The 11,357-nt window shown below is 47.3% G+C and overlaps 1 protein-coding gene across 1 annotated transcript; it reads left to right on the top strand.

The window, feature by feature from the left end:
• The first annotated feature begins 633 nt into the window (after positions 1-633).
• Positions 634-5,538, top strand: AHSA1 (activator of HSP90 ATPase activity 1). Its single transcript, XM_035902086.1, has 7 exons — positions 634-710; positions 1,383-1,500; positions 2,950-3,038; positions 3,369-3,503; positions 4,269-4,370; positions 4,911-4,962; positions 5,402-5,538. The coding sequence occupies exons 2-7, from the start codon at positions 1,434-1,436 to the stop codon at positions 5,458-5,460; spliced, it is 504 nt and encodes a 167-aa protein (XP_035757979.1). The 5' UTR covers positions 634-710; positions 1,383-1,433; the 3' UTR covers positions 5,461-5,538.
• The last annotated feature ends 5,819 nt before the right edge of the window (positions 5,539-11,357 follow it).

Raw genomic sequence — 11,357 nt, 5'->3', positions numbered from 1 at the left:
GGTGCTGAGGCGGGGGTGTCCGGGCTGATGCCCCGGGAAGGCCCCCGCCTTCCGGGGGGAGGGAGAAGGGTGCCCGAGCCGGTGCGTTTGGGGAGGCCGGGGAGTGCCTGGGAGGGTGCTGCGGGGAAGGGCTGTGTGCGGGCGTGTTGGAGCGGGGCAGGGAAGGGGAAGGACCGGGGGAAGGCTAGGTAGTCCCCGCGCGTGCTGGTGGTGCGGCCTGCCCCAGGCCCTCACACCACCCGGTTTTCTCGCAGGACAGAGCGGGATGCCTCCAACTGGTCCACGGAGCGGCTGAAAAGTCTCCTCCTGCCCGTCAGGGTGGAGGGCGAGGAAGGGGCTTGTGAGGTGACAGAAGTGAGCAAACTGGATGGAGAGGCCTCCATTAACAACCGCAAAGGGAAACTCATTTTCTTCTACGAGTGGGCTATCAAGCTGGCATGGACTGGTGAGTGATGTTCTCCCTTCCTGTTTCAAGGCCAGATTCAAGTATAAGATTAAGGATAAGTGATATTTATCTCATTTGGGAAATAGTAATAAAGGAAAGGATTGTGTAGTGATACAATACCAGTTTGCTTTTACAACAGCAAGTAAGAAACGTTGATATGAACAACATAATTGTAATTGCAGGCACCTCAAAGACAGGGGTGAAATACAAAGGTTATGTGGAGATTCCTAATCTCTCAGATGAGAATGACGCCGATGAAGTTGAGGTAAGCATAGCTAACGGCTAATAGTGCTGGCTGTATGGCTGTTCTAATGGGAATCCTCATAGCATTAATATTTCCTTCCATGTTACCTTTTTTAGAGCATTTGTGTAGAACTTTATTAGTGTTAGAGACTGCTTAAGTTAATAGAATCATAGAATAGTTTAGGTTGGAAGGGACCTTAAAGATTATTTAGTTCTAACCCCCCTGCCATGGGCAGGGACACCTTCCGCTGGACCACATTGCTCAGAGCCCCGTCCAACCTGACCTTGAATGTTTCCAGGTATGGGACATCCACAGCTTCTCTGGGCAACCTGTTCCAGTGCCTCACCACCCTCGCAGTAAAGAATTTCTTCCTTATATCTAATCTAAATCTACCCTCTTTCATTTTAAACCCGTTATCCCTCATCCTGTCACTGCACTCCCTGATAAAGAGTCCCACATTGTGTTGTATCTTTATCAATTAATTCCCGTCTTGTAGATATTAGGGCTCTATAGCACATGAAGATATTTAGGTGCATGTACACATTACTGTAGGCTGAGAGAGATGAAGCGAAAGACTAACAAAACTGCACTGCTGCTTGTGAGAGTTCAGCTGAAGTCTGTGATGTTTAACTGAGTAATAAAAGGACCCTGCAAGTATGGCTTTGCTAATCAGCACTTGTCCTTCTTGTTTAGATCCATGTCAGCCTTGCTAAAGATGAGCCTGACACTAATTTGAAGACCCTGATGAAGCAAGAGGGTGCAAAAAAAATTAGAGATGCAATAAAAACTTACATCAGCACTCTCAAAACAGGTATGTAACTGAGAGGGAGAAGTGTTTTGGGAATCCATATGGGCTAATGCTAAAGAAGGAATGGGGTTAATGAGGGTGTGAATATTAGTTCCTCACCTCATCTCAACAGGAAGGTGTCAGAGCAACAACAGTAACTTTTCCGCCTCTTTTGAAAATGGTTAGCATTTGGCAAGAAGCATTTCTGTTTTTAGACACTGTAGCGCAGCCCAGAAAGATTGTTTTTGGTGATAACCCAATAATAAACAGCATTTTTGGATTTATGTTTAAAATGTCCTTCACACGCTGAAGTTCAGCTATAGAGAAAATAAAGCCAGTAAACTGTGTTTGCTACCCCAGTGACACAGAGTATCAGTCATCACATGTGGCACAGTCTGGCCTTTAGTTTGCTTAGTCCCTTGGAAAGTGGCATCTCCTCTCTAGTTTGTTGTTTTTTCTCTTTTGCCATGCTAGTAAAGGCATCTAGTGTTACTTGGATTTGAGAGTAACTGACAACTGGAAATTGCTCTGCAGGTTTTGTTGATGTCATTGAATGAGCTGTCTCAGCATCTGGATCAAAATAATTATTTTTTTTAGAAGATAAATCTGATTCCAGCAGTTGGAATTAAATCAGTGTGCTTTGGTTGAGTTCAGCTTTGCACTCTAGTACGGGCTGGGAATTCTACAGTTGGGTTTTATATCCATTTACCTATATTACACTACACATGCTAGATATTCAAGTTTTGCTGAGTACAAACCACCACTGGTTGCTGTTCTTCCAGGATCAAATTTCTGTACCCTTGGGTTTTTTCAGTTGTTCTAGTGTTCAGGGTGGGAGGTGCAATCACCCAGTGGAAGATGAGAATGTTATTCAGGAAGAACTGTATGATCTTGTGGGCTGGAATAAATAAGAATAGGTGGGAACTAAGTATTGTGGGATACAAGATTATACATATATAATAAAATACTGCTATCAAATGGAATTTTGCCAGTTTGAACAGGTAAAGAGGAAGGAGAAAGAGGAAACTGTTCTATAATTAGTTAAGGCAGAAGTGATAGAGCTGGAGAAAAAGCAAACATGATGCTGAAAGAGGCTGAAGCTTCTGGTGGAGTTATAAAAGTGCTGGTGCTGCTGGACAGGGCACTGGTAAGACCTCCCCTGGGTATGAGAAATGGAGAGCCAGTATGAAAAGAAATGGAAAAGTTCGGTTTGGTTTGTCTAGACTAGCAAGAGAAAAGTAATTGAGATGTGCTTGCTATTTATGTTAGAGAGAGAGAGAGAAAGAGAGAGAGAAAAAGCTATGTAAGTGTAAGGCTAACATTGAGAGCAGCATTAAAACTGTTTCAGGTAATGGGTGCTAGCAAGAGCAGGGGAGAAACCAGGAAGCCCTTTTTGGTTGTATATTTCAAAGAACATTTGAAAGGTTTACTTGATCTTCTATTAGTTTCATGGGCGCATTCCTGTCTTTCCAGAATTCACCCAGGGCATGATTTTGCCCACAGTGAATGGTGAACATATGGAAACAACACCTCAGGTGGCTCCTAAAGCAGAAGACCGCAAGGTAAATAAAACTGTGCAAACATGCTTTTGGATCTGTGAAGAAAGGTACACAGTATTGGATTGCAGGGCTTACAGGAGCAACCTATGCTGTTTATAGGATACATATGTTCAGGAATTGGAAATCTGTGCTATAGGCCTGACTGTTTCAATTTGCAGCACATGATATTTCTTAATTCAAGCAGAGTGATAAATCTGCTTTTTACACTCAAATATGGCTGTACCTAATTACATCTTTACCAAAGGCCTTTGTTTTTTCTCTTGGATATGTGAACCACTTGTTGAGATTTTTGTGAAAAAAGTATGTGTGCATTTGTTTTGCTTGTTTTGTTAGACGGCCGCTAGCAGCAGCACTGCCACATCACAGTCCAAATCCATAGGAGTCAAGATTCCTACATGTAAGATCAGTTTGAAGGACACCTTCTTAACATCTCCCGAGGAGCTCTACCGGGTATTTGTTACTCAGGAGGTAATGCCAGGCTTGTTCTGAGAATTGTTCTTTGCACATAGGAGATTGTTCCTAAAGCTTTTTAAGGCATTCTGTGCGACACTCATAATCCATGAGAATGGAATAAGAAAGCTGCTCTGCAGAACAGTTGTTTAAAGCTCGCGTGTGCATCTTTTCACACAGTTGACAAGAGAGGATTAATGCCAGCCAGAAGCCAGTTCCAGACTGCTGTCAGCACCTATCTGTAGGTGTATCCCTCACTGCATGTGGTCACATCTCTTGGGATTTACAGCTGTGTGCCTTTTGGTTTTGTTTTGGTTTTTCCTTTTAAGGTTAGGTGGTATCAAAGTGTAGTTTGGGAATAGCTGCCTCTCTCCTGCATACTTTTGTATAGTTTAAGAAGAGAGAGCAGCGTTGTATCATTATTTAAACGTGGTCTTGGTCTTTTGTTCCAAAAAAGAAAAGAAAAAGCAAAAAAGATGACCTTTTCTTAGAACTAGGTTTCATTAAGGAGTCAACAGAGTAAATCAAAGTGTGGCTTACAGAACACTGCATAGAATATGAAGGCTAGGAGTTCTTTTCCCTTGGCAGGCAGAATGCTGCTGTAGTGGCTATAACCTTGCTTTTCTGGCCAGGGCAGCGGTTTTGTCTTTTCTTGATGAAGACCTTGAACTATTGACTTACTTCCTCTTCCAGAACTTTTGTAGCAGGGTGGGAGGCATTAGGCAACAAGTTTGCAAGCAGATAATGTCAAGTAATACAGGTCTCTTCCTGAATTCTTTTCAGATGGTCCAAGCTTTCACCCACGCACAAGCCACCTTGGAGGCTGACAAAGGAGGCAAGTTTCAGTTGCTGGATGGCAGTGTCACAGGAGAGTTTGTTGACCTAGTAAGTACTAACTGGTGCAGGCTTATCTTGGTCTGGGGTAGCCTTTTTATTTTTGAGGTATCAATTCTGTAACAATGCTTCAGTTAGCTATTTGTGGAGTTCTGCCTGGTGCCCAGTAGTTATCTACAATTGCTGTGGCTATTGAAGGCGTTCCTTATAGTATGGATTAATGTATGTGATTTCAGTCCGGGGAGAAAATCTGGCTTCCAGTCATGCATCTGCCTTGTCATTATGTGATTTTACTTATTTATTAGGGGCTGGAGGGGTGCTGAAAATAGTAACTGACCCTTTTCCTCTTCAGCCCTCCTGCCACTAGTGTCTTTTGGAGAGGGACACTGTCTCAGTGTTTGGGGCTGTACCATGGCCTAGCTTTCTAGAAGAGGAGTGGAAAGAAAAGGACACTTAAAATCTCTCTCCCTTTGCGTGTGTGTGTGTTTCTCAACGGGTCTCTGAGGCTTCAGAGCACCACAATTCTAGTTGTTTTCTATTAGACTGCAGGATTTGCAAAAAATTACTACACAGTCTTTCTCTCTTTTCAAGGTCCCTGAGAAGCAACTTGTTATGAAATGGAGATTTAAATCTTGGCCAGCTGGTAAGTAGTCCAAAAATGGACTATGGTATTACAGCCCTTGCCTGTGTTTGAAGAATTCCAGCCCCATTTGCCACACTGCACTCTGGCTCATGATCTGGGAGCACACAGTGTTCTGGGAGCTGCACCAGCCTTATCCCAGCTTCATGTCCCACATGATCAGGTCAGAATCATCAGCCACCGCTTAGAGCAGCGGCCAGGGATTAGGAACGATGGAGTAGCAGCTTGTTCAGCTGTGGCTGCAACTGCTTCGAACCCCATGAAGAGGGAGCCCTTTCCTCCCTCTGTTTCTGAGGAAGGCCTGAAGCTGTCATAAATAGATCCTCTGGGAGGGGTCTTGAGGAGTCTCTTAAGTGGTGCTGTGTGAGAGGAGCAGAGCAGCTCCTTGGGGCGGCATATGCTACACCACACACTGCTGACAGATTTCCTTTGGTTCCTTTAGGGCACTTTGCAACAATTACCTTGAACTTCACTGACAAAAAAGGGCTTCCCTGCCAGTGAGGAAGAAAGAACAAAGCAAGGCTGGCAACGCTACTACTTCGAGGGCATTAAACAGACATTTGGCTATGGCGCACGCTTGTTTTAATACTGGTTGCTGGGAAGGCTCTGCCTGAAGACTCTGCCACGTGGACTGATACATTTCTCACCTGTCCCTTTCTAATCTTGGCCCTGCTGCTGAGTAAAGTGGGATGACAGGTGATGAGGACGGCCATTGAGCAGCACCACTTTCAGTCCCTCACTGCTTTGTGCATGTCTCGTGCTGCAGGGGATTCTCTTACATGTACATACTTCTATTGCTAAATAAACCTAACTTAAAAAAAACACTGTGGAACTCGTGTCCTCAGACCAGCTTGAGTTCAAAGGGTCGGTTGATAAGCTGAGGGAGGGATCTGTCTGGAAAAACACCGATCAATGAGGAGTGCTGATCCCAGTGTGATTTATTCCTCGCTTCTGGGGGAGTAGAGAGCATGAGCTTGATGCAGTTTTTAGTTTGAGCAGCTGCACGCTTTTTCTCTGCTTTTGATCTGCCGCTAGTAAGTGTTTCAAACCCTTCCCATTTCTGAAGGGATCCAAGCTCCTGTTCAAGCTATTCCTCTCCTCCCTTGCACATCCCCTTCTAAAACACAAATCCTTTCTTACACTGGCCTGCTCTACAAGAATGCCAACCATTCAGTCACCTGGTGTCCAAGACAATCAGCAAACCACTGCTAGGGAAACTCCCACCTACAAAACGGTTCTAGCAGGTTGTGGGGCTTGGGGTCAGCTCCCTCCAAGAGCTTCAGGCCAGAGCAAACTGTAGACTCTCAATGGGAGTGGGATTTACTCCTGTAAAATAAACAAGGTGCAGTACTTTTGGCTAACCCCACTTCAGCTATGGGTGAGGTGAGGTGTCTGGTGAGGAAGGGAAAAACCACTTGTTCTCTCCTGCTAATGCAGTTAGGTGTCTTCTAAAGCAATAAACTTGTTTATAGGATGGGGGGAAATCTAGTTCGGGTCAGAAGCATCAATCTGCTTAACCCTAAGGGTGACTGAAGTGATCTGTTTTCCCTTTGAGGTGTGAGCTTCTCTTGCATACTTTTTCTGCTAGTGTTTTCTGCAGAGCACCTCTAGTAAGCTAGAAGTAAGTAATGCTACTGGGTTTGGGAAACTTTTTTTTTTTTTACATCTGAATGGCATGTTATAGCCATCCCCTTCAGTAGAGGAGACAGTAAAAAAACTTCAGTGACTGTTTAAAAAAAACCCAAATGTAATTGAGTTGCCTTTTAAATGATGGAGAGTGTTTCCAAAGCGATTATTCATGGTAAAGTGTGCACAGACACCAGGAGTGGGGTATGAAAATTCTATGATGTTGTGTACTTATCCCTGTGCTGACCTGTGACTGCAAAGGAAGTCTTATGAAGATCTGTAGATATGGTAGGGCTTCCCTCTGTCCTGCAGGGTTGTCTTCCTTAAAGCACCGCCTGGCTGGGAAAGGGGCCGCAGGAATTTTGCCAGGATTCTTATGCACAGATTAACTGCTGTACGCAGCTGATAGGCTGCCGAGTGTAACGTGATGTATGCACACTGATGTCACTGTGCAGCGTGCATGTTTGGTTTTCTGTTTTGGAACTCCTGGGCAAGAAACATGGGAAGCCTTAAACAGCAGGGCTAACAAGCATGTTCACAGCCCAGGCAAGAGCCTTGGTAAGGGAAGAGCAAAATTGTTTGAAAACTGAAAAAAAATGAGCTCATTCTACGTTAAGTTGAGACAAACTCAACAGCAGAACCGGTGTCCTTGCTGTGCTTCGGCAGGCGTGCCGGCAGCTGGCCGTGCGCGGGGCTCCGCTGGCACAGCTGAGCGAGGGCAGCAGAAGGCAGGCCCCGCTAATCACCTGCCGCTGGAAGGTTAGGAAGTGGGACAGGAAGGCAGCTGAAGTGGAATTTTAATTGCCTTCCTTTCATCACAAACAGGGTTTACTTTGGGCATCCTGCTGCTACGCTAATAGGACGCGCTTCAGCCTCAGCCAGCAGCCCACATTTGTGGGGCTCACGGCTCTGCCTGGAGGCTGCCTGAGGGCTCTCCTTCCAGCAAAACTGGCTGCCCTGAGTTATGCTGGTGCTGCCCCAGCTGGCTCCCTGCCCCTGGGGCTGGAAATCGCCATCCCCACAGCAGCAGAACAGGCTGCATAGCTATGCCTTGGATGCTGTTCCCGACTGAATCTATTGGACTAACCTGCTGGTGAAGGAAAGCTTATGCTAAAAGACCAGGCTGTGAGCTAGCACTTAGCCCAAGGCTAGCTCTAAGGGGACACAGCGGTGGTGATGCCTCTCACCACTTCAGCTGCTCGCTTGGCGAAGGAGATCTGAGCCTGAAGCCGCTGCATGCCAGCGAAGGGCCCTGTGCTACACCCGCCTGCTCGCAGCAGAGACCTGCTCCTTTGGCTGCAGCTGACATCTGGCACAGCTTCACAGATGCTAATGAGAAACCCCAGACCTCTGCTTTGCTTGCAAGTGTCAGGGGAGCCGGGCACCGTTTGCGGTCCTTCGGCTATTTGGGGGAAGGAGGGCTATATAAGACGAGGAAGAAAAGCAAGGTCTAGTACACTCCTGTCCAAAGGCTCTTCAAGAATCTGAACTGACACAGGGCAAGAGGGAAAGTCTTGTGAATTAAAGAAAACAGGTTAACACCCACCCCTCCAACCCCTACTCCCCAAAAAAACAGAGAAAGAAGTAAACAGTGAGTTTTTCACAGTGCTGAGAGGTCAGAGGTGGTCGCTAACTCGATACACAATTAGGGGGCACGTGGAGAAGATGAGTGAGGAGCAACCATCAAACAACAGAGCATGAGGTCCCAACCAAAGGGGTCTCTGAACACATTTAGTGAATTCTGGAATTCCTTGCAGCTGGTGATATGGCACCACTAAAAGTTTACATGGATTCAGAACAGGAGTAGAAAAATTCATGGAAGAATAAACCAACCAAGGGCTATTAAACAGACCGACCATCACATCTAGCTCAAGAAGAATCTTGGCCACCAGTTGCTGGCAACAAGGAAAGTACTTCAGGAAAATAGCAACGCGTGCTTCTCTTTCTCTTTACTCTTCCTTCCTAGTCACCTGCTGTTGGCTGCTGTCAGACTGGATGCTGGTTTAGGTGGACCAGTGGTGATGTAAATTATGTTGGACTTTTAAGTTATCAATTATATTATCTTCTATACTGAATAATACTGGATTCATTACAGCTCTATTAGGCCTTCCCTTATTTACTAATAAAAATTTCTTATAAAGCATTGCCTAAAGTCTTAATAAAGCCCAGATATTCTGCCAAAGCCTGAAAGAATTGCATTTGTTTAGTCTAGAGAAGAGAAGATTGGCGGAGAAGGAGGGAAATAGCGAGTGCAATGATAAAATTCTGAAATACATGAGGGGTAGGAGCAAATAAGGCAATAATACGCTCTCTGTGACTGCTGCCGATAAGATGAAGTGGGCTTAAAATAAAGCAGGAAGGATTTAGATTGGCTGCTAGGAAAATATTTCTCCCTGCAAAAACAATAAAGCTGAGGCTTACTGTGGCATCTCCATCACTGGAGAGCTTGAAGCCCAGGAGAGAGCAGGACCTGTCGGTGAGGAATAATTTGCCCACGTCCCCATGGTGGGGCTGTGTAGTTTCTCGACACCCTGTCTAAATCCATTTTCCATGGTACATCCCCTTGTGTGAAGGCTGTGATGCCTGGTATGGGGTGGCTTTTCCCCTGGCTCTTCAGAAACCTCATGGCCACCCTGCCGGCTGCTGCTCAGCTCCCACAGCACAGACCAGCCCGGCCAGGGTCGGGGCTGGCGTGGCAGGGGATGATGGCTGGCCAATGGGCTCTGCTGCAGCCCCTGACCCATGCCTGATGGCCAAGCTGCATGGGGCTGTGATACCTACCACCAGGCTCCCACGCAGCGAGAGAAGAATAGCTGACATGCTTGCAAGGACCTGGAACAAAGCAGGGGCCGGACCCTGCCAGCTGGGCTCCTCTCAGGCATTTCCGAGGGGCAGCTGGCCGCTGCATGGCAGGGAAGGAGGGTGAGACATTCCTTTCCTGGCTGCAAATGTGTGGGTCCATCCTCTGTGGAGATGGAGGGAGTAAATCCCGTCCCACGGACACATCGAGCAGGGCTACCCCAGTGTGATTTTCGGCATCCCTCCACATGGCATCAGTGAAAGCAGAGCAGAGGATGGGCTCTGCCAGGTGCTGGGGACCCGCTGGGGGTGATTCTCCACACTCAGAGTGAAGGCAAAGCCCAAGAGGCCAGGTCTTGCCACAAGCTCCTGTTTGCCCAATGTTCATACTGCGGTCAGCAGGGCTACTGCCAAAAACCTGCAGCTAGTGTGGTGTTTTTTTTTTTTCTTCACTCTTCTACAGAGAAGTTGGCAACTGCATGCCATGCTGTGCCACCAGCACACCCAGCCAGGAGGGCTGATGTGGGATGGGTCCCTTTACAGACCAGGAACGGCAGTGCCTGAATGTTTTTTTTTCCCTCTCCAGAGCTTCAGTTTTTAACTCAAGGTCCACAGATCACCACAACCACACTTTGCTCTTTCATAGGCTAAGGCCAGGCCTTGCAGTTCAGGTCTGTTCCACAGGCTTTGGCCAACCTCTCCTGGCATTATCATCCTGTGTCTTCTCCCAAAGCAGCTCCTTCTGGGCCCAGCTGGGCTTTCTCTGTGCTTTCCAAGAAGCAGATTCTTGGAGCAGGAGCCCTGAAAAAAAGCAGACAGCTAATGGGATCTCTGTTGCCATAAACATGTCTCTATGAAATCTCACGTTCACCCCTGAGAGAGTGCCCTGAGGCACTCACCCTGCCTGTCCCCCAGGCAGCTGGCCACGCACCCCTGCCTTCAAGGTGTCATTCACAGGCAAAAGCTCTTTGCACCGCTTGCTCCTGACTCGCCTGGGGCCAAGAGAGGAGGTCAGCACATGCTGACTGTTGTGCCTAGTGAAATCTGGGCACAGCTCCTTCCCATGTACAAACTAACTCAGCTGCACGACAGATACCAGGGAACTGGTACAGCTGAGCCACACGAAGCTCCAGTCCAGGCTGGCAAACAAAGACAACTCAACTGATCAAGAAGTCTTGTGTTCAAAGCAGCAGGCAAAGGTGAAGTTTGAAACTCTGCTGCAGACTCACTCCATGATTTCAGGTGACATCTCCAGGTCTTGAGCACCTGCAGCATTAGGGCAGCAAGTCTTCCTCCTGCGTCCATCCTCTGGCTGTGGGATTTCTATAGCCCAGGAGTTTCGGAGCAGGGCCCCACACCCAGCACAGCAAGGACCTTGTTGCAGCAGATAAAGGCATGTTATATACCCGGTAGTAACTGCTGACTGCCCCTCCTTTTTTTTCTCTGTGCTCCTTTTCCTGCAGAGCAGAGCTCAGCCCATTCCCCCGAGCTGGAAGCTCAGAGAATCCTTCACCGAGAGGAGCTGGCTGCTCCTCCAGGCAGGGGCCAGCAATGGCACCAGGCAGCTGCGGAGCAGGGCCCTGTGCTGGTGTAGCAGATAACCCCTGACAGATGTGCAGCCAGCACAAAGCAAAAGGAGCAAGAGAGGAGGGAAAACAGCTGGAAATAGCAAGAGCTTGGAAATGGTCACAATTTACGCAGCAAATAATGGCAACAAAAAGTTGTGATTCCTGGAAATCCTTGCAAATCCCCCTGCCATCACTAGCTGTTGGCTCTGGAGGTGGTTTGCCAAAGTTTTCCAGCTGGGATGATGCTGGTTTTTTTTTGGTTTTTTTTTTTCACCCACTCCCATGCTCCACACCAGCTTAAAGCACTGTGCTGGTGTAAGGTTGGCCGGACTGAGCGTGGAATATAACCTGGGGTCAGGGCTGAGGCACAGCAATGCCTTTGCTTCTCAGCACTGACCCTGGAGG

This window comes from Egretta garzetta, unplaced genomic scaffold (genome assembly GCF_000687185.1).
Source record: "Egretta garzetta isolate BGI_Z169 unplaced genomic scaffold, ASM68718v1 scaffold79, whole genome shotgun sequence".
Lineage (NCBI taxonomy): Eukaryota > Metazoa > Chordata > Aves > Pelecaniformes > Ardeidae > Egretta > Egretta garzetta.
Note: the sequence above shows the minus strand (reverse complement) of the source record. Positions and strands in the feature narration are given on the sequence as shown.

Coding starts and splice junctions, on each gene's coding strand:
- AHSA1 (XM_035902086.1), top strand. CDS start 1,434: ATGAAGCAAGAGGGTGCAAAAAAAATTAGAGATGCAATAAAAACTTAC. Junction 3,039..3,368: donor CTAAAGCAGAAGACCGCAAG/GTAAATAAAACT, acceptor TTGTTTTGTTAG/ACGGCCGCTAGCAGCAGCAC. Junction 3,504..4,268: donor GGGTATTTGTTACTCAGGAG/GTAATGCCAGGC, acceptor AATTCTTTTCAG/ATGGTCCAAGCTTTCACCCA.